Source organism: Equus caballus, chromosome 13 (genome assembly GCF_041296265.1).
Source record: "Equus caballus isolate H_3958 breed thoroughbred chromosome 13, TB-T2T, whole genome shotgun sequence".
Taxonomy (NCBI): domain Eukaryota; kingdom Metazoa; phylum Chordata; class Mammalia; order Perissodactyla; family Equidae; genus Equus; species Equus caballus.
In genome coordinates, this window is record NC_091696.1 from 33,549,137 (window position 1) to 33,571,696 (window position 22,560).

Genomic DNA, 22,560 nt, shown 5'->3' on the forward strand with positions numbered 1-22,560 from the left:
GGTGCAGCCGGCGGGTCAGCGCGCCCCCCTCGGGGGTGGTGGAGGGCCACCCGGACTCCGCGGGAAGAGTGGGGACGGGGGCCATGCAGCCGGGCTCTCCCCCGGCGCAGCGGGACAGCGGCCAGGGCCGGGGGTGCAGCGGCGTCGCTTCATGCAGCCGGGGCGGCTGGGCGGCGGCGGTGGCGGCGGCGGCGGCAGAAACCATGTCCGGGCAGCGCCGGGGGCTGCCGCCGCCGCCGCCGCCGCCGCCGCGAGCCGGGAGCCGCGATGGCCCCGTGGCCCGCACCTCCTCCGCCTCCACCTCTCACCGCGCCGCCGCCGCCCAGCGCCTCTGCTAAGTGGCCGCCGGCGCGCAAGTTGCTTTTTCTGTGCACCTTGTCCCTGTCCGTCACCTACCTGTGCTACAGCCTCCTGGGCGGCTCGGGCTCCCTGCAATTCCTCCTGGCGCTGCAGGAGCCGCCGCGCGCCGCCGCCGAGCCCCCGCCGAGCCCGCCGCCACCCTCTCTGCTGCCGCCCCCCGTGCGCCTCGGCACCCCCTCGCAGCCGCCCGCGCCGCCGCCGGACAACGCGAGCCGCGGGGAGCCCCCGGAGCCCTCCGAGCAGCCTGCTGCCCCCGGGGCCGACGGCTGGGGCTGGCGAGCGGCGGCGGGGGCGCTCGGGACACCTGGCTCCGCACCCCGCTGGCCCCTGGCGAGATGATCACGGCGCAGAGCGCGCTGCTGGAGAGCGAAGCGCAGGAGTCCAGCACCACCGACGAGGAGCTCGCAGGCCGGAGAGCGGCCAACGGGAGCAGCGAGAGGGGCGGCGGCCTCAGCACCCCTGACTATGGGGAGAAGAAGCTGCCACAGGCGCTCATCATCAGGGTCAAGAAAGGAGGCACCCGCGCGCTGCTGGAGGCGATCCGAGTCCACGCGGACGTGTGGGCCGTGGGCGTAGAGCCACACTTCTTCGACAGGAACTACGAAAAGGGGCTGGAGTGGTACAGGTAGGACACTGGGCTCGGCGCAGGGGATAGATGCGTGGGGAAGACCCAGAGGGAAAGCTGCGGCTTCCCACGCCCTTCGACATCCAGGCACCTCCCCGAGAGCCCTTCGCCCCACGAGGGCTCGGCGGACCCTGGCGGGGCTGCTCGGGGGAGCGCGGAGAGGGCTGGAGGCTGGCCAGGGATCACTGTATTTCAGGGCGAGGGGAGCTGGTGTCACACTGCCCTGCCTGCCTCAGGCTCCTCACCCAGGGAGGTGCTTTCTGAAGCTGCCTAGCTCCACGCCTGGGAATCCCCAGCCCAAGTGCCCGCGGGGTGTTTCCCAGCCCAGGCTCTTGTGGGGCTCTGCGCTGCTGCGTTGGGGACGCTAAGTCATGAAGCAGGATAGCTAGATTGACTGAAGGGCTTTGAGGTCTCCTGGAATCTCTCAAAATCGCCCTCAAACGTATTTGCGTGTCTGGAATCCGGCTTTGGTATTTTCAGGTTAGAACAAAATGAACAGGGAACAGTTAAAAAGATGATGCTGGCGAGTTTTGGCTTGCTAGAAAAGACTGAGAATGTTCCCCATCTCCAGCAACCCTGGGTTGCTTTGGCATCAGGAGCATCAAGGTCTGCACGACAGTCGGTGCCCTAAGAGTTTTTACATCCTGCACCCCTGCCCTTTCTAACAGGCGCCTCCTTGGCAACAGATTAGAGCTTCTGTCTTGTGAGATGTTCATCTCCCTTCTCTTCCACCGTCTCCCAGCGGTGAGGGAAAGGAGAGGAGAGTAGAAAGTTAAGTGCAGGTAAAATAAATTAGTAATCCGGCTTTCTTGCCCGCCATAACATTTAAAAAACACTGGAGCAGAAGCCCAAAAGGCAAACCTCCTTTGCTCCCCCCCCCCTTTTATCTCTTTCTGAAAAACATCTGGATGGCTGGTCCCATCTCTGTTGCGTCTCAGTAATTAATTAGAATTGTCAGACAAACACAGGCTTTGTCAGCTAAAGTGGTATTATCATCTTCACAAGGCCAATAGGTAAAATAAGGATTGTTTCCTGACAAATTGCCTTGCTGTTGAAGAGATGTGCTTTCTAAGTTTAAATTACAGCCTGCGAAAGTTTTAGAAATAACCTAACTTCAAAAATATATAGTAAATGTGTATTATATAATAATATATATTACTATATGTATATTATATAATATCTATTATATATGAATATATAATATGTATTGATTGATTCCTTCCGCTTTAGAAAATAGCCTTATGCTTTCAAAGCTTGAGAGAAGTACACTTAGGCATAAACATTCCAGCAGGTTAAACGGAAACAGCAAATGTGTCTGTTAATGTCTCGTCTGTTTCAACAGAGAGAACTAATTGCAACATTTTAGGAGGCTGCAAACAGCCCCTTCCTATCAAAACAGAAACCAGTCAATGCCTACTTGAACTGGAAAATCAGTATTTATAACATTGCAAGTCATGGCTTCCAGTTTGAGATTATAATTAAAAAGGTGTCAGGATGATTAATGCAACAACAGCCAACTAGAGAAGGAAGGAGATGTTTGGGAAGGTTTTGGTTGTTTAATTGTTGTAGGAATGTTCTGATTTCTGCTGTGGGGTAGCTTCAGCCCTATGAGGGTCAGTGTGGTGTTTTCCAGTTCTAATTTTAAAGCTGTGTATCTTGTGAGAAGTGTCAGATGCCCTTTGGGGGAGAGGAAGGCCTGAAGATCAGACCTTTCCAACATGTGTTGTGTTGCTTTGTGGCAGCTGGAAATAGAGATGGGGTGTTTGATTCAGGTGACTTGAAATAACGTTGATGACGTGTGCGTGGTGGAGTGCGTGTCAGGAAGTCCTATCGTAGGGTCTGGAGAATTTTCTGAATGAAAGGGTAGAAGATGCCAGATTTTCTCACGTTGTTTTACACTGTGGCTGGGAAAGGAAGGTATGAACCGGCCTCGCTGTCATGACATCGCTACTGAAGATGTCATTCCAGCTCTGTGGTACTCTCACCATCACTTGTGGTATTTGGACCTTGTGGTATTGGGTGTCAGTATTTGGTAGCCACCTGTAGAACTGTTCCACTGGAGAGGTGTGGACAGGACTGGATCCTCTTGATCCTCACTTCAGAGGACCATGCGGTGTCTCTGTGTCCTCGATCTGCTACCCCAGTGACTTGCCTGTGGGAGACCCTTAGGCTCAGTGGTGCCGATTGGAAGTGCGGGAGGAGAATCTGTCTAACATAGAGGGAATCATTAGCCACCCAAACCTGGCTGTTGAGAAGACTCCCAGAAACCCCTTGGACCTGCAGGAGCCGAGTGGGCTGGCACTGGCCTTGGACCGCTCTCCAGCCTTATGAAGGACAGCAGTGCTTTGAGGACATTTGTGGGATTTTTGCTTGCTGCACCTCTTCAGGCTCCTCTCTCTCCCATGTAGGAAGAGGGGATGACAACCTCACTCTATTGTAGAAAAGGAAACAGTGGCATTGATTCAAACCAGTAACAGAAACCCTTCCTCTTGGTTCCCTGGTGCAGCTGCGTCTTTTCAGTGGTGGCATCGCTACTTAAATGGTTATACTGCGTATTCTGCCTGAAATCTTACTCTACTGTTTAACTGGTTAGAGATCCACAGGTTAATTAAAGGCTTTGATTTCCCCCCATATATTTATTTTGTTTTTGTTTTTGTTTTCAGTGTGTTTCCCAGTAGCCTACTAATTCTGCTAGTGTTTCTGTTCTGGTTGTGTTTTCAGCAAGAGGGAGAGCGAGAAGAAATTGGGGCTGCTCTCGGCACAGCTGGCTTGGGGTTTCCTCATATCCAACTAGGTAGCCCTAGCAGTTTTATTTCTGGTGTCCCTCAGGCTGTATCTAAATCTGGGTTTTGCTTTCTGCTGTGCTGTTGATCTAACGTGAGTCAAAGACACATCTGAGATGAGAACATGTGCATTGGATTTTCAGGGCAGGATGGACTGATGGATTAGGATGTGTGTGTTAAAACTATGGAGAAGCAAGCCTCACTTGGTGGATGGACAGAGGCCAGTGATTAATAATTGGGAGTAGATTAAACCCTCCACTCCTTCCTCTGTCCACCCCCCAAATAAAAGGGTAAAGCCAGAACACACCTTTCAGTATGAGCCGATACACTCTGGTTGGGCAGAGACCTTGAACTCTCCTAAGGGATGGACCTTGTGGCGGGCCAACTGGCTGCCACAGCAGAACTCATCAAAGTGACAGAGACGACTCGAGCTGTGGCCTCCCTCGTGGTTGACAGACTGAACAGTAACCCTGACCACTTTGCTCTGGGAGCCATTCAGCTCCAGGGTGAGGAGAAGTGACCCTCCACGGTTTCCAGTTGTCTGCAGTGGTAGCAGTTAATACGCAGGTCCCATTGGCTGGGGGAAAATAACTCAGGAAAACAGCTTCAGTCATGCTCATGCCACACAGAGGAAAGTGGTCAGCAGCGTTATTCGCATGTGGTATTTGGGGAGAATGAAAGAGGACAATGGAAAGGCGCTGGCATTGATTGAATGCCTGTGATTGTGGTGGTTGGTGCTTCACAGACATGTTATCACATCGGGGTGTCATGATGAGGCTGTGAGTTAAACAGCAACATTCCTGGTTTACACTCCAGGTGGCTCCCGGAGGGTGAACCACTTGCTGAAGGTTGCTCAGCTGGTCAGTGGTTGAGTTGACCACATCTGTCCAATTTCAGAGTGCTGGTTTCTTTCCCTGTACCACGCTGCTGCACAGAAGGTACTAGAATATCTTTTCCTTCTTTCATTCAACAAACACTTAATACCATTTACCATGTGCCCAGTACTGTTTTAGGTACTGGGGATAAAGTGGAGAACAAGACAGAGGGAGGACCTGTTCTTGTGGAAATGACATCTTTTAGTAGGGCGGTAGGGGAGACAGCAAACAAATGGTCTTTCTTTTAACCTTTTTAATGTGGCTGTAGAAAACTTAAAATGACACTTGTGACTCCCATTGCATTTCCACTGGGCAGGGCTCCTGTAGAGCAGTGCTTTTTAAACTTGAAATGCACGTGGATCACCTGGGGTGTTGTTAACATGCAGATTCTGATTCAGCAGGTCTGGGGAGGGGCCTCAGACTCTGCATTTCTAACTTCCCAGTTGATGCTGATGCTGCTGATCCCTGAACCTCACTTTGAGAAGCAGGCGTCTAGAGAGTAATTGGGGTGTGTGTGTGTGCATGCACAGATATTATTTTAAGTCAAATGGTTAGGGGAAACCTCTCTGTGGAGATGTAAATGAAGTGAAAGAGTAAGATCCTTCCATGTGAAGATCTAGGTGGAGAGGTTTCCAATAGAGGGAACAGCAGGTACAAAGGCCCTGAGGTGGAAACAGGCCTTGTGACCTTACAGAGTGTTCTTTCATTATTTCAAAAGCAAGGTGTTTGTAGCTGGACAAAATTGGGTTTTGCAACTTGCTAGTTAGATGATCTTGGTTGGATAACTGATTTAACATCACTCATTTTCAGTTTGTTTATCTGAGAATAATTCCTTCCTTGCAGGATTGTTGAGAGGAATAAATGAAATAATAAAAGTGAATGTATTTTCTAAGCAAAAATTGAGTATCCTAGACCAAAAATCCAAATGGACTCAACTACTGGGTTTTTCCATTTCTCAAATCCTTTTGGCCTTACCTTCTGTCACAGCTGTCTTAATACTGAGAGAAGAGTCTGTTATTGGGGGTGTTTTTAGGAAAAGTCTAATAATGATTGGCTTTGCAGTCTACATCTGCTTAACCTCTTAAACCAAGGGTCACCAACTCACATGCCTTCTGGGCCCACAGCGATTGTGTAAATGAGTGAAATAGACCAGGTGGGGAGAAACTGGGACGCACATGCTCTGTCTAAAGGGGCAGCTACTCTTTTCCACGTGCAAATGTGGCATCAGGGTTATCAGATCTTCCACTTGGTGAGAGAAACTGGAAATCCAGTTTTTGATGTGAAATTATCTGGTGTTTAATGCTGGCAACAGATGGAAATTTCTTCCGAGCGCAGTGTGGGCCAGCACTGCGGACAAACAAAACCCACCTGTGGGCTGGGTACAGCCAGCCGGCTACCAGTCTGTGACTCTGGCTTAAACTCATTTCGGAAAGTAACTGGCACACCCGTACCCTTTGTGGTTGTCAGAATTGTGGCTTCTGTGTGCTATTTTAGGTTACAGTTTTCCCCCTTTGCAGATGTTGCAAGAGCGTGGGGCAAATACCTCCCAGATACATTGCAACAACAGCAAAAGGAGCTGGGTAGAAAGAGGAACATTGAGGCAGAAAAAGACAATTCCCCAGTAAGTTTCCCATTTGTTCCCAATGAACATTTTCCAGAAGTTGGGAAAATTTTCAGCCTTTCGCTCATTAATGAGGCAGTCCCCTATTTGATCCATATTGATAAACTATACTTATATAATAGGTTCTGGTCAGGTGGATTGAGTAAGACCTGAGAGTTAGAAAAATTGGCTTCTGGCTTTGCCTTGCCCCATCCTAGTTCTGTTGGGTGTCATATTAAATTGTTTCTTTCTCTCCTTTTCTTTTCTTTTCATCTTTTTTTTTAAATCCCTGTTTCTTTTCTGATGAGGTTATATTGTCTCCGTAGGGCCCATTCGCCCACTAAAATGCTTTGGTTCTGGAGCAGACGTCTGTGTTAGACCCTTCAGAGGAAGCACGAGAGCACTGTAGGAGCAACATTGTTTGGAGGCTGTTTTTGTATCTCTGAGTCAGAAGCCGCTGCATCCTCTTTGTGTGACGTTAGACAAGTTACTTAATATCACCAAGCCTCCATTTTTTTGTCTGCAGAATGGGCTCAATGTTGCTTACTTGCAAGTGATTATGTGAGGGTGAAATGAAGTGGCCCTTAAAAAGTGCCCTCACGCAGAGTGTGTGACATGATAAATTTCTTCTTCTCCTTCTCTCCTCTCTCTCCTAATTTTCCTTTTCCTTTGCATTTCTCCTTCATTTTCCTTCAATTCCTTCCTTTTATCCTGCCTATCAGTACGGAAGGCCCTACAGAGAAAGCTGTAATGCATTTTTCATTAGCAAATCGTCTTTCATTTCAAGATTATGTCTGAATGAGGGATTTCAAACCCTGAAGCGGATCTTAAGTAGCTCTCCAGAGAATAATCCAAACCGATTCCAGAATTTGGTCTACTATGACATGAGCCGAAGGAGGAGAAGAGTCTGATTTCCTGGGGTACCTGCAGCCAGCCTTCTCCACTAAGGGGACGGGGTATGGAAGGGGGCAGGCTCTCGGGGCTTTCCTTCTCATATTTTCTTGAGCCCACAATAGGAATGGAGGCCGCTTGCAGTGGAGAGGGACTGAGGTATTTAGAATGCCGAGGGCATGCTTTGCCTTCCATTTTTCTGCAGAGCTGAAGGCACTGGAGAAGGCAGGACTGTTCTGGCAGACCCCGCCAAACTCCCTATGTTGCGATTTGGCCACTTTCCCTGGAGTTCTCCTGCCATCATAACATGACTTAATTATTTTAACTTTTGTAAGTCACACCAGGCATTTTTAGTTTTAAATTGAGTCAGGAGAGGGGCCTTGAGACTTTAGGTGAATGAGAGATTGCCAGGGTTGTACGTTAGAAAGTTTTAAAGGTTTTGGGTTTACATAATGGATGCTATTTCTGAAACTGATTGAACCAACGATCTTTCAAGTAATGTCTTGATTCCACTGGTTTCTGCGGTTTGACAAGCTCCTCTGTAACTGTCTTGGGAATTTCACTCTGAAATTATAATTCACTAAGGGAGCTTTTCAGCCCATGTTGCCATTCATTAAAAGCAAGCAGTTGATTTTTTTTTTCTTAACACTCACTAGTTAGGGTTGCCTGCCTTTGCTTTTTTTTTTTTTTTTCAATCTTTATTTAAGAATGTGTAAAGCATATTTACAGGGAAACAAAGCAACACATCAATTAGGCAATACTTTTTTGGTTGTGAATGATAGAAATTGAGCTTCAATTATTATCAACAAAAAAAGATGCTTTATTGGCTTATGTAATTAGGAAGTCTTTGGGGTAAGTGGCTTCAGGAAAAGCTGAATCCAGGGGCTTGAATGATTTGACAAGGTCTCTGTCTCTTTCCATTCTTTGCCTGGTTTGTCTCTACCTTGCCTCATTCTCAGATAGGTTTTCTCACTACATTTTAGGCAAGATGGTAAGCAGCAACCCGAGACAAACATTATATGTTTATTTAATTCTTTTGGAAGTAATACATTTTTTTTAAATTGAGAGGTTTATGCTTTCCCCCAAATTACAGAATTGTTAAACCCCATTACGGAAGTCTCTAGTGTAATGTTTTCCTCTGCATTGTGTTGAATTGTAAATGCTATTGAAAATTCCAGAAATATAAAATTTTCTAAATTTTATAGTCTCTTTTCTTGGTCTCTTGAAAATTTTCAGCTAGCTCTATTCACGTAAAAATACCCTCAACCAAAAGCAGTAGTAAACCATAGAGAAGGAAATAACTTCTCCATTAAAACACAGACGGCTCCACCCCAAAGGCCCATATGAAATGACCACACATTCAAGCAAAGCTGAGTTCCCGAAGGCCAAGAAGATTCCGTGATGGATTGCCTCCAAATGAGAAGCGTATACCCATATTTTCGTGAGTACAGTTTTGCTGATCTAAAGATGTATGGGCACACTGAACAAAGTACTTAACTTATAAATGTAAGTTCACGTTTGTGATGTCTGATCACTGAGATAATTAATAATGAGGCTACATGAAACTTAGGTAGATAAGTGATTTGGAAAAAATTTTTCTTAAGAGCTTCTGCAAGAAGTTCCTGGAGATGCCTTTGGTCCAGGTTGGGTCATATGCTCCTTCCTAAAGCTGCCATTGTGTAGTACCCTGATGGGCCTGGCTGATGTAGCCACCCGTTTGGCCTGGAGTGGTGGGGGGAGTAAGCAACCAGGGCTAGTCCCATTGAGACCATAGGGAATAGTTTCCCCATGAAGATGAGGTGTTCAAGGGTTCTGTTGCTAGAAGAAGTGGGGACCAGTCTAGCCACATGTTTATTAAACCTATAAAGATCTACTTGGGATAGGTGTCTGATCTCTCTGAGTATTTTAACCAGGAAAGAGGGACAAAGGGTTAATTTTGGGCTGTTATAGTTACAGTTTATTACAGTGAAAGGATACACACGAAATTCAGCAAAGGAAAAGGACACGCTGGGCAGAGGCCAGGAGAAACCAGACCCGAGCTTCCAGTTGTGCCATCTGAGTGGAGTGGCACAGACAGTGCTAATTCTCCCAGCAGTGGTGTGTGACAAACGTGCTGAGTGTTGCCAATCAGGGAAGCTCTCTGAGGCTTGGAGTCCAGGAATTGTGTTGAAGGTCACTTGTATAGGCCTGGAGTGCCCACATGACTGACTTTAGCCACTCAGTCTCCAGGTCCTCCACCCTCCAGAGGTCAAGCTGATATGGGCTGGCCCAGGGTGCCAGGAAAACAGAAACAGCTTCTCATTGTCAAACACATTGTTTGCATAAACTATTTGGTGCAGTCCAGTGAGACACTCTCATCAGGCAGCATATTCCAAGGGCTCAGAGGTTATCTTCCAGCACATGGTCAAGGGCCAGTCCTTTCTTTGGAATGTGCAGGGTTTGGGCATCCCACGCCTGCTGAGCAGACCCTTTAACGTGTGCTGCCATCCCAACACGACTCGAGGTCAGGCAAGTCCAAGCTGCTGGGAACGTAAAGATGTTTCCTTCTATTATATGCAAATCTGAGAACTTCCTTGGGACTAATAGAAGATTTACTCTTCTCTCTTGGCCGTCCCACAGTGACTAAACAATGTTTTTAGGACCTACTTTGGAGGGAGAAACCTTTTCATAATGTTTCAAAGGAGCAGGGAGTGTAATCATTTTGCTGCACTTCCAATTGGCCTCTCCTGATCCAAGATTGGGATAGAGAAACGTCACAGAATCCTTAAGCGATGTGACTAGAGATGGCCTGCCTTCTCGGAATCCAGGGAACATTTCAGTCACAGCAACTGGATCAGGCTTTCTGTTTTTCAAACTTATGTCTTTAAAACAAATATTGTAGTTTCCCCCCTCCTTTCGTCTTCCTCTCACTCCTCTCCCTGCCCTCCCAAACCCTAGGGACCAGGTGAGCATCAGGAAAAATTGCCAAGTGGGCCGCGCTTTTTGGAGGCACTTTACTTCAGCTACCTTTTTACATTGTATGAGTCCTTTCAACACATGTCTGCTCAAATCAATTGATATTCTCATCCTCACCGACTCATTTGATGAGCCACCTTGATATGCCATCTCTTAGGCTGACCCTTGTAAATCTGCCACCAAACCGTAGGAAATGCATGATTATTTTCATGCTAAGAAGCCCAGGAGAGCAACAGGTGTCTCCTTTTCTAGCTTTTCACAGTGACACCCATTGACCTTCAGCTGACATTCTGGGTGTCACAAAGGATGCTCTGAACCTGGGTGATCCCATGGAGCTCTTGACACCCTGAAGAAGCCTCAAGAAATGGCTTTGCCAATAGTCTTGTGCAGTCTCGACCGATCTAACAATAACAACAACAAAACCTCAAAGGCACCCCACTGCTTTGAGTGGGATCAGTTAGATTTCTGGAGGGAGGCAGTGCAGCTGGGTTATCAGAAGCCGTGTGTTTTAATTGTTGGTCTTGCTCCTGCTCTTTTCTAGCTGTGAGACCTTGGGCCTGTCATCTACCCTCTCAGGCTTTCTGTTTTCTCATCAGTCACACGAGGGTAGCAATAGTACCTACTTCCTGGCATAGTGATGCTGATTAGGAGGATAGAGCACGGAAGGCTTTTAGCAAGGTGGTTAGCACACGGTAAACAGCCGTACAATGGCAGCGTTATTGTTGGCAACATTCATCGTAATAATAAAAGTAATACATTCTGATGCATCCGTGGATCACGACACCTACCTTGTAAGTTTATGGGTGAAAGGTGCCTTCCCAATAGATGGTCTCTGAGATCCATCCCATGTAGGGAATTTCTAGAACCTTCTACCTAGGCTTCCTCTTCCTCTAGGACATGGGGAAATGGAGACACTGGATGACATATTCTAGAGTTTATCAAGACGGAAGCACTGCATGTTATTATTTAAAAAAATGGTGATGTGAGATACACTTTTTTTATCTTTGGTTATTCTTCTTATTATTTTTGAGGAAGATTAGCCCTGAGCAAACATCTGCCACCAAGCCTCCTCTTTTTGCTAAGGAAGATTGGCCCTGAGCTAACATCCGTGTCCACCTTCCTCTACTTTATACATGGGACGCCTGCCACAGCAGGGCCTGGCAAACGGTGTGTAGGTCTGTGCCTGGGATCCGAGCTGGTGAGCCCCAGGCTGCCGAAGCAGAATGTGCGAACTTAACCGCTGCACCACTGGGCTGGCCCCTCTTTGGTTATTATTTAACTGAGTAATCTTGACTCTCTCCATCCTGAACCTGGGTTCAGATAACTGGACTTGCTGGATAGTCTGCTCATCAAGCATCTTGGTGCAGGGTGACAGTGGAGTCACCTGTCTGCCAGTGGACGCTTTGTATGAGCTGACGCTGGACATCCCTCTGTATTTGGGGCTGTTTCCCCATGTCCCCGAGTATCACGCCTGGTCATGGGCATCACATGTTACAAAGCAGTGAGTGAAACTCTCTCAAATGGCTCAATTCTCTTGGTGCAGAAAGAAGCTATATGAGATTTTGACTTCAGTCTAGGGTCCAGGGTTAAACATCATGGTGTTGAAAACAGAGCAGTGGGCTGGAAGTCAGTTGGCTTGGATTCTGGTTCCTGTCTTGTCTCAAGTTTTCTCTATGAATTTGGGGGAAAATTCACTTCCCACCTCTGGGTGTCAGCATCCCCCTCTGAGAAAGGGTGGGGAAGCGGGGGAGACCAGATTAGTGAACAGGTGAGTGCAGCAGTCTGCGTGTGAGTTAGGCTGGGTTCTTTGAGCTCAGATGCACTGGGCAGTGGTGTGTAATGGGTTCTTGCATGTTGCCTAAGTTCTAATCCTAGCTTGGCTGCTTACTGTCTGTGTGACCTTGGACAAATTACTTAACCTTTCTGTGCCTCAGTTTCCTCTTTTTTGAAATCTAGATACTCATAGTACCTATCTCATAGGGTTACTCTGAAGATTGAATGGGTTAAGCAAATGTACTGTGCTTAGAATGGTAGCTGGCATGTATAATAAGTGCTACATGGATGATAGATTGTATTATTAAGTGTGTGAAGATTAAGTTCACTCCTACAAAGAAATGTGCTCTCTCTCAAAATTTTTTAAAACGTGGCTCTGTTGCTATGTCTTTATAGATGTTTATTTACTAAAAGAAAAGACACAGGGCCATGTAATCATAAATGGCAGCCGACATATGGTGCTGCTGCAGGACTACGATGGGACTGTGGCTGCTGGGAGATTTGGGGCCTCACCCAAAGACACAGCCCTGATTCCTTTCTAGCCCGTTGCTGCCCTTTGCACTGTGGGCTCAGTGTTGTCAGAGCTTATGTTTCGCAAGAAAAACCAGAGATATGAACTTTTCTATGAAATCTCCCAGGTCTCTCTCTCTCTTTTTTTTTTTGGTGAGGAAGATTAGCCCTGAGCTACCAGCTGTGCCAGTCTTCCTCTATTTTGTATGTGATTCGCTGCCTCAGCATGGCTGATGATTGGTGTAGGTCCGTGCCCAGGATCCAAAGCTGTGAACCTGGGCCACTGAAGTGGAGTGCGTGGAACTTTAATCACTGTGCCACGGAACTGGTCCCCTCCCCGTTTTTTAGATTGTTACAAATGTATAAAATCAGAGGATAGGCCAAACAAACCCATCGGTGCAGGATTCCCAGCCAGGTCTCAGAGGCCTACCTCCTCGTTTGTTGGAATGAGGACTCAGGCCCTCAGAAGGGCACAGCATGACTGTGAGCATGTAGGCTTGGGGGAGAGCGAGGACTGGAAACCAGACCCCTAACTCCCAAGCCCAGGGCTGCTTGCCATACAACCATTTACTCAACACATGTGGATTGTGTGCTTCTGTTCCTGGCACTGTATGAGGTGCCGGGGTACAGCGGGGCCCAGGAAAGACACAACTCTGCCCTCTGAAGGAATTTACAGTATGGTGGAGCACTCAGCCACAAGCAAGCAGACCATCCCAGGCCTATCTGGTTTCCCTAGGAGGCCGCAGCGAGTGTCACGAGCAGACCTGCATGATCAGGACAGGTGAGGTAGTGAGTTCAGGTGGCATTTCCCGTGTGACACAGGTGTATACCAACAGAAGTCTTTGAGAGAGAGAGAGAGAGAGTGCTAGAAGCTGAAGGGGTCACCTGATGGTGGGGATTTCAGGCTTTGTTATGGGCAGGTGAGGGGGCCAATGGCTACTTTGGCCCAGTGGAATTTTCTTGTGTGTCTTACATCATTGCCCCTGGGACACCCACGCCAGGCTATGGAGGGCTGACCCTACCAAGAGCCTGTCTACAATGCAGTGTGCTTTGCGGATTCTGAACGAGCCGTTGGTTTAGAAAACCCTCAGCAGAGTATTGCAATGAGTGCACTCCCGATGTCCGTGCACTGAAGAACTTGGCCACCAGCCCCTTGAGCTCTTGCAGAAGAAGTCTCATTCCAAGCCTAGGTAAGAAGCCAGCATGCTCCACCTGCCCCAACATTTAGGCCATCAGCATTATAGGACATAGTAGTCTATAGTGTTTCGATTAAGTCAGGACTCTGTCTGTTGCAAGTAACATCCCCTTTACCCACAAAGGAATTTATTTCCTCAACTAAGTGAAAAACCAACATTGTCCAGAGGTTTCAGGCCAAGCTGCACCCAGAGCCTCAAAACCATCAGTGTTCCATCTCTCTCCAGTTCTTTGCTGTGCTCTGTGCTGGCTTCCTTCTCAGGCAGATGTCCCTTACGTGTGGCTGCCAATAGTTCCAGGCTTACTTCGAAATGGCCTGCTCACAGCAGAGGAAAGGGAATGCTTCTTTCTCAGTAGATTCAGTGGACGTTCCAAGACTGATTCTCATTGGCCCCAGTTGGGCTGCATCCCATAGCCCTGGGTCTCCTGCCGCCCCTGGAGCTAGGGGGAAGGCGGCCTGCCCCAAACAACACAGACTAAGAAGAGGGAGGGATGTCCCCAAAGGAAAACTGGGGCACTAATTACTACAAGATGGAAGAATAAAAGTTAGGCAGAGAGGCTCTGATGGGTCAAGTCTTTGCCTAAGATCTTGGACCAGTTTAATTTCCTTAGTCACTAAGTTTAATTTCCTTAGTCACTAAGTTCAACTTGGCAGTGCTTCTCACAAAGGCCCCTCCGTCTCTCCTAGTCTAAGCTTTCATCCCTTCATGCCTCAGAGTTGTCTCCAAATAGGCCTCCTCATGGTGTCTGAGCAGAAGTCAAAAGATATTTTCCAAGGCTGTCATGGTCACGGTTCTCCAGAGAAACAGAAACAATAGGAGACAGAGAGAGAAAGCTAATGACTGATTATAAAGAATTGGCTCATGTGATTATGGAGGCCAGGAAGTCCCACAGGCTGCCATCTGCAAGCTGGAGAACCAGGAAAGCTGATGGTGTAGTTCATTCTGAGCTTGAAGGCCCAAGAACCGGGAGTGCTGCGGTCTGAGGGCAGGAGAAGATGGATGTCCCAGCTCAAGCAGAGAGAGTAAATTTGCCCTTCCTCCATCTTTTTGTTCTATTCAAGCCTTCAACGGATTGGATGACGCCCACCCACACTGGTGAGGGCAGATCGTCTCTACTCACTCTACTGATTCAAATGCTCCTCTCTTCTGGAAACACCATCACAGACTCACCCAGCACTGTTGTACCAGCTATCTGGGCATCCCTTAGCCCAGTCGAGTTGACCCCTAAAATTAACTATCACAAAGGCATAGTAAGGGTGCTAACTGGAGCGGTGGTCCAGAACAGTGTTAGAAGAGCATGTCGTTGAGGATGTGACCACTCTTGGTCATAATGTCCTTACAGAATGACCTTGGCTCTTTAAATGTTGCGTATGATTCATTTGAAGGGAGAAAAGAAACTGTGCTATATGAAGTCGCTTATTAACATCTATGAGGTAGTATTCATCATATGAATTTTGAGGAGGTTGCTGTGAGATTACTTGCTGTACTGCACATATGAGATTCCTAGCACTCACTGGATACTCAGTAAGTGTTCTCAGATTGCCTCGAATCTAGACAGTGCACTCTTGTTTGTGTGATCACTAGGAATAAAGCATTGCCAATTAAACCATAACAATCCTTTTGCATTTAGAATTTTCACATTTTGCATTTACTGAAAGAGCCTTGCTATGCTTGGACATTATCTTCTATCACTCTTGTGACTCATGTATTGGAAAAAGTAAATGCACTGAGTTGGTTCATGTATTCCTCAAGTTTCCTTTTCGGCGTTCGACTCTAAGTCACCCCCAGGTTGCAGTGTCCTTCCCTGGCATGCTCTTCATAGTACTGTTCATAGTTCCATCAAGGCCATTGCTCTTGCAGCATTTTTTGCAGAGTGCTCCTTATGGTCCCCGGGATTTTCTTCCAGGCTGTTACTGGTTTTGGTGCACAGGCCCAGGCAGTAATAATATGTCATGATGACTATGAGACACATTTTTATTTCAGACAGGTTGAAATGTGAATAAAAATATCCATTTGAGATTGATGAAATATGGTATCTTGCTCACTTTTCTCTGCTCTCCCATCTTTACTAATAGCAGCACCAGGACAGCAAACCTTATATTGCTCGCTGAATTGTATGCCCTTTCCTGACACGTGCAGAAAGTGTGTGGGTAACTGTGCCTTCTGTCCTCTGCTCATTGTGTCTCCTCCAGAAAATCTTCCCGGCTGGCAGCATGCAAAGTCAGTGTACAACAGGTAAGCCTTTATGACTGTCAGCTCAACTCTCCCTCTTTCCCCATCACTCACTGTGTGCCAGACACACTGGCTGTCTCTCTCTGTTAATTGAAAAGCCCACGCTCCGCTCTACCTCAGGGTCATTGTCTTTGCTCTCTCCTTCATCAGTGGTTCTCAAAAGGGGCAGTTATGGCCCTTCCTCTTGGGAAGTGAGTGGGAGCATTTTCAGCTGCCCCAGTGACTACAGAGGGGACCTTCCATAGAGATATTAGGTGGGTGGGGTCAAGAGATACCGAATGTCCTGCAACGCTCAGCACAGACCCACATAAGAAAAAAACCCCACTCCATACACCAATAGCACCCCCTTCAAGAAAAGCTGCACCTCTGTGGCTCTTGCCCTTAGCTTTGCCTGGCTGTCTCCCTCTTCTCACTTACTCACAGCTGAATGGTCTCCTCTGGAAGTGTTCAGACTACAACCTGCATCCACAGGCTGCATCCCTGCTTCCTCCAGCCCTGGTCACTTTCTATCATGCCACTTCGTTTATTACTGTTGTACACTTGCCACTGCCTGAAGTCACCTTGTTTATCTGCTTACTTCCTTATTGTTTGTTTGTGTCCTTCCACTAGTGCATATACTACCGGAGAGCAAGGATCTTGCCTATTTTGTCTACTGCTGTATCCTCAGCATCCAGGAAAGAACCTTGCACTTGATAAATATTTATTGAATAAATGAATGAACAAATGAAGACTTAGAATTGTCTGCTAATTATCTGAAGCCTCCAATTAGACAGCAGCTATTTGTATCTTCCTACTTTCCCTGTCTCCTCTTTAGTGAGTGACATGCTTAAAAAAACACGGAACAAGCAACTCAAAAGACTCACCAATAGTTGGCTGTCATAGTGACTGCGATTCCTGCTCCTGTTTCCTAAGGAACTGTGACATTGCTCATCATTGTCAAAGTGAATTGTCAAAGTGACAAGTAGTTAGAAACAGAGCCACGATTAGCAACCAGGTATTCTGGTTGTGGCTCCTTTCATGTAGAAGAGTCTTGTTGATTTTGTGGTGGCTGATTCAAACCATGCAAAATGAAAGGATAGTTAAAACAATGATCACTCCTTTGTGGTAAGCACTTTCCATGCTGTTTTCTCCCTCCATCCCAGCAACCTATGAGGACACTACTATGTTACCCCTTATGTAGATGAGGAAACTAAGGCTCAGAGAGGTGGAATGACTTGTCCAAGGTCATACAGTGGTAGAGCCAGGGACTCACATATTCCCTGCCCTTCCAAACCTACATTCTTAATTGCTGTAGTGGATGGGGTTTCCCGCTCCCACCAATATTTACTTTTTAATCTCTCTGTTTACCAAGATCCATGGAAAGAAAGAATGTATGAGTAAATATATTTGAAAGATATGGTGAGAGTTTCTTATTACTAGATTTTTAGTTTCTGTCTCAAATCTGTCACTATTACATTTTTGATTATACTATACGGTTTGTGTGTGTGCACTTTACTTTTGCAAAAGGTGTTTGAATTGAAGAGATTTCTATTTTTGAATCATTTGTCTCCTTTTCTTCCCATGCAGGACTTTAGCAAGTGTTGCAAAATTCATTGTACACAGACATTTTTCCGTTCCATTTTGCATTTGAACATCAGAGATGGATCATAATTTTTTTTTCCATTACTTTAAATGATGTACTCCTCAGTCTTTTTTGTTTTGTTTTTGTGTTAAGGAAAGCGTTTACCTTGCCAAGATTTGATTTTAAGTAGCAGCACTGCATTTCCTTAAAGGATGCATTCGAGAAAGAGGAGGGGAAAAAAAAGCAATGGGTCCAGATTGGTAGGACTCTATGTAGCCATATAAAGTCCTCAGTCATGAAGAGCTCTTCTCAGTGAACTTGACTGAACTTCAGATTCAATCAAGTTTTAAAAGTGAAAAGAGGCTATTGTATCATCTTTGTGTGAAATCATAGTAAAATATGCTCTGCAGCTTCTCACGTCCTCTTGTCTGTATTATTTCCTTTAGTGGATTCAGCTTCATTCAGTGAGGTTTGTTTCTACCGTGAATGTGTGTGGCCCTGTACTAGGTGTTGGCATGTGGGGGAAGCACGTTTCTTGCTCTCAAGGAATTTGTGTTGTTCTAGAGAGGCGTAGATACATAAAGAAGTGCGTGTTCTGATAAGGTGTCTCTGAAGCATAGTGGTGATATATTGGCCATCACTCTCAGTGGCAAGTGACAGAAACCAACTAAAAGGAGAATTTATTTGCCTACATAACTGGAAAATCAGGACGTTTGTGTAAATATTCAAATAGCTGGGTCTGAGTGTGCGGATGCTCCCCCTGCCCCCCAGTCAGTCCCTTGGCTCTTCTTTCCTTCATGTTGCTTCATTTGTGGCCAAGTTCTCTCATAGCGACAAAGATGTTTCCAGCAGCGCTATGCATTCATCTTACTGGCTTAGGGACCCTGGGTGGTAAAGAGCAAGCATCTTTACTAATAACTCTATGAAAAGTTTCAGCATTGATTTGGATTGGACCCAGTTGGGTCTTATGTTCACCCTAAGCCAACCATGGTGATCAGGAGAATAGGCTATGCTTATTGGCCAAGTCTGAAACATGAGTAACCTTGGGTTCTGGGGAATGGGGTCAACTACACCAGGAAAACATGACAGAGAGGGGTGGCTCCCAGAGGAAAGTAGGGTGCTGTTAGAAGAATAAAGAGGAATGGAACCTGGGCAAGTAAAAGCAACAGAGGTCTGTCATGCTTCTCAGTCATTCAGCCTTTTGAAAGGCTCATGTACTATCTTCTGTAGCATTAGGCTGTTTCCATGCTTATCAGCCACTGGGTTCTCTTTCTGCTCTCTGTGTACAGTGTGTGGTTCATGGTTTGAGCCTTAGCATCTGCCTTCCTTTGTCTCTGCTTCCTACCTTCTCAAATGGGAATGCTTCATGGCTTCAGTTGTCACATATGCAAAGGGTGGTTTCCAATTCTTTATCTCTAGCCTTGACCTTCCTGACAAAGATGTGCCTCTGAAATCTAACGCTTCTCTTGAACCACCTTCCAGTTGTGTTACCTTCACATCAAAGTTTACATGTCACAAACCCAGGATATCAACTGTTCCACAAAACCGGAATCCCAGTGAGCTTCCCCAAAGCCCCAGGTCATTGAAGGTACCAGAGAGGTCCACAGTTCCCAGTTGCCACCTCAACATCTCAGACAGTTAACTGTTAAGATGTGCTCCAGTAATGGGGCAATCATGGGAACCTTGCATGTTTCAGCGTGAAAGAGACAGTGTAGCTTTCTGGTGGTGAATGCATGGGCTCCGAGGGCTAGAACTCTGTCTTTGAATCTTGGCTTTGCACCCATCCTCTCATCTGTGTGACCTCGGGCAAGTTATTTAACCTTTCTGTCTCAATTAGCTCATCCATAAAAATAGGGATAATATTAGTAACTACTTAAGAGTGTTGTGTGAATCAATTGAATTATACATCTAAAGCACTCAGAATAGTGTTATCACATAATCACTTTAAAAATGTTAGATATTTATTTTGGGAGCAAGATGAGGTATAAATCAATTAATCAATCAGTGTATCAGGGAAGTTGATATCCTTTAAGACAGCTCATTCTTTGGTTTGATGGGTCTTCTTGTACTACTGACTCCCTCTGACTCTCACATCCTGCTCCACTTTCTTCTTCTGTAGCTATGCAGAATGTCTTATTGTTCTAGAACATGATGGCTTTGCGAATATTTCCCGTCATCTGTATCATCCCATCTCAGTGTTCCCTTCTTCAGGTTAGGTAGTCTAAATTCTTTGGTTGACGTTTTCTAGGCACTTGCCCACTGTCTCTGTTCCATCCTGGATCCCTTCAATTTTGCCAGCATTCTTCTTCAAATGAAGTGTGCAGAAATGAATTCAATATTCTATCTATTGTCTGCAGAGCCTATTAGAAGGCTCATCTTCTCTGTTGTTTATACGCTACCTCCATTAATATAACCTGACTTTGAATTGCCTTTCTTAAGTCAGCTACATCACACTGTTGACTGATATTGAGTTCTGTGGTCAGTTAAGACCCCTAGGAGACATACTTTTTCATTTGTTGAGATTTTGACCAAATGTCTTTTATGGTTGCATTTTTCAGTGGGTCTAGACATTTGCCTGAAGTTTGGTTCTGCTGCCCAGCACACTGGATAAGCAACCAGCTTGATGTGAAGTGCATGATTGGTAAGCTGCAGATATGAGTTAGGATTAAGTTCAGCTGCTATATATATAGCAGAAACGTTCCAAATAACAGTGACTTAAAATAGGACAGAAGTTTATTTTTGTTTTCAATAAAAGAAATCCAGAGTTAGGCTTGGTCTAACGTAGTCCATAATTTCTCCATGCCATTAGGGACTCAGGCTCCTTTTAGCAGGTGTTTTTCCATCTTTAATATGTTGCCTCAGGGTTCAAGATGGCTTCTGGTATTCCAGCCATTGCATCCATATTCTAATTGAAGGAGTAGAGAAGAGCCAAAGAAAGGCAAATTCCTTCCTTTTAAAGGAGTTTTCCTTGAAATCTTGAAAAATGCTTCTCATTGGCCAGGATTTAATCACATGGCCATGTCTAGTTGCAAAAGAGGCTGGGAAATACAGTCTTTTGGCTGAGGAACTATGTACCCAGATAAAAATAAGGTTTCTGTTACTAAAGACGAAGGAGAGAAGGTGAGTTGGGCATTGTCAGTCTTGGCCACACATGTGTTGGTGATAACATTTTGAACAGGATCAGGCATTGGCTCATGCGTTGCACAGTTAGAGGTCTTCCTGAGTGTGGCTCTGAGTAGATGATCAGTCCATCAGCATTTCTGAAATGTTTGTTCTCAGACCATCTGTATCCGATTTGCTAGAGATGCTTATTGAGGATGCAGAATCCTGGGCCATGTCCTCTATTTTTATACACATTCAATATTTGATTACTCCCTTTAAAATTGATTTTATCGAAGCATAATTTACATTCAATAAAATTTACAAAATTTAAGTGTGACGTTGATGAGTTTTGATGAATGTGTGTAGTCAAGTGCACCATCCAGATGTACAGCACACGTCCATCATCCAAGAAGGTTCTTTTGTGCCCCTTACAGTCCCCTCCGCCACTGTGGCACCAAGAAATACACTTTATGTCAGTTTATTTTTACCTTGTGTAGAATTTTATATAAAAAGAGTCATATAATATGTAGTCTTTTGTATACCATTAAAACTTGAGATTCACTAATCTGCATTTTTTTTTTTGAGGACTATTAGCCCTGAGCTAACATCCACCACCAACGCTCCTCTTTTTGCTGAGAAACATTGGCCCTGAGCTAACATCTGTGCCCACCTTCCTCTCTTTTTTGTGGGACCCCTGCCACACCATGGCTTGATAAGCAGTGCGTAGGTCCACGCCTGGGATCTGAACCAGCAAACCCTGGGTCACCGGAAGCAGAGCACATGAACTTAACTGCTATGCCACCAGGCCAGCCCTTAATCTACATGCTTTTGATAGAAATAAGCTCTGACTTGTCTTACCCATTGTTTCATTTGGTTTTAATTTCTTCATCTGGTTTCTGTAATATCATGGGACAATTTGTCAGATGTTGTGTTTGGCAAATATTGAAACATAAATTATCCACTGCATACAGCCTTTCCCCTGCATTTTCCTCTGATTAAGTCATTTCTTCATTCCTCTTATCATGCATGAGTTGCTTATTACATATGCTACATTGTTCAATGGACCTACCTTTTGATTCTAAGCTTACTGCATGTCTATTCCATTAGTCTGTGTGCTTCTTAAGGCCAGTGCCTATTCTTTGCTCCTTATCGAATCCCCAGTGCCTATGACAATATCTGGTTTGGTCAGAGAAAAAGTCTTTTCAAGTGACTTGAACACAGAATTTTGTTACAACTGTTATAATATGATGTAAAAGTGCTATAGGGCAGCAAAGGAATGTGGCTGAGGAAATTCAGAGAATGACTTGTGGAGGTTGTCATCTGGACCTTGAAGGAAATTTGCTAGGCAAAGAATGAGATTAGAGCATCTTGAGTAAAGCAATCATTGTGCACAAAAACATGGAGATATGAGTGCATAGAAGTTGCTTGAGGAGGAAGGAAGTGTTGCCAGTGATCAGAGCCTGTGGCGTGTAGCAAGCGAGGAGGGGATCAAGCTGTCAGTGAAAAGTTCATGTTAACCATCACAGTTAATCAGAACACAGTGATAGAAATTGATGGCTGGTGTGGAAAAATACTCTCTGCATTGTTCCTTGATACTAGCATTACTCCTCTTTCCATAGATTTCTGGCCAGTAGAGGCCGCGGACATGACGGTCACATAGCCGAGAGTGCTATTTCCGAAGGCAGAGACATGGTTCATTTTCAGCACCATGGGTTGTGGACAGCACCTCTTGCATCCCTGAGCTGTTGCTGCCTTCTACAGGCCGAGACTTTTGGTCTGTCTCCATGCAGGACAGGCCTCTCAACCTGTGGTGGCAGAGCACCAATGCTTCAGAACCAAAAAATAACAAGTACCCTTACTGGCGAGTGACATTGATTATGTAGGAATGCCATACGAATAATTACAAAGCACTCAGGGTTTTTGTTAGTAATCTATGTTTAGAGTCCCCTTTCAGGAGTTTGAAATGTCATCAGGTAACTGAATAGTGCTAACAGACCTGCATTACATTCCTGCTTCACACTGTGCTAAACAGGAATCATGTTTGTTACTAGACTGAAAAGCATCTCAGTGAAAAAAAAAAAGGACTGGTAGGGATTA

General features: G+C 45.8%; 1 protein-coding gene across 1 annotated transcript in view; it reads left to right on the forward strand.

Annotated features, from left to right (window-relative positions):
• The first annotated feature begins 267 nt into the window (after nucleotides 1–267).
• Nucleotides 268–22,560, forward strand: part of LOC111767615 (heparan sulfate glucosamine 3-O-sulfotransferase 4-like) — a 120,205-nt gene continuing 97,912 nt past the window's right edge. The window contains 2 exon segments of the mRNA XM_023616837.2: nucleotides 268–631; nucleotides 634–985. Of these exon segments, the coding sequence (XP_023472605.2) occupies nucleotides 268–631; nucleotides 634–985 (716 nt within the window).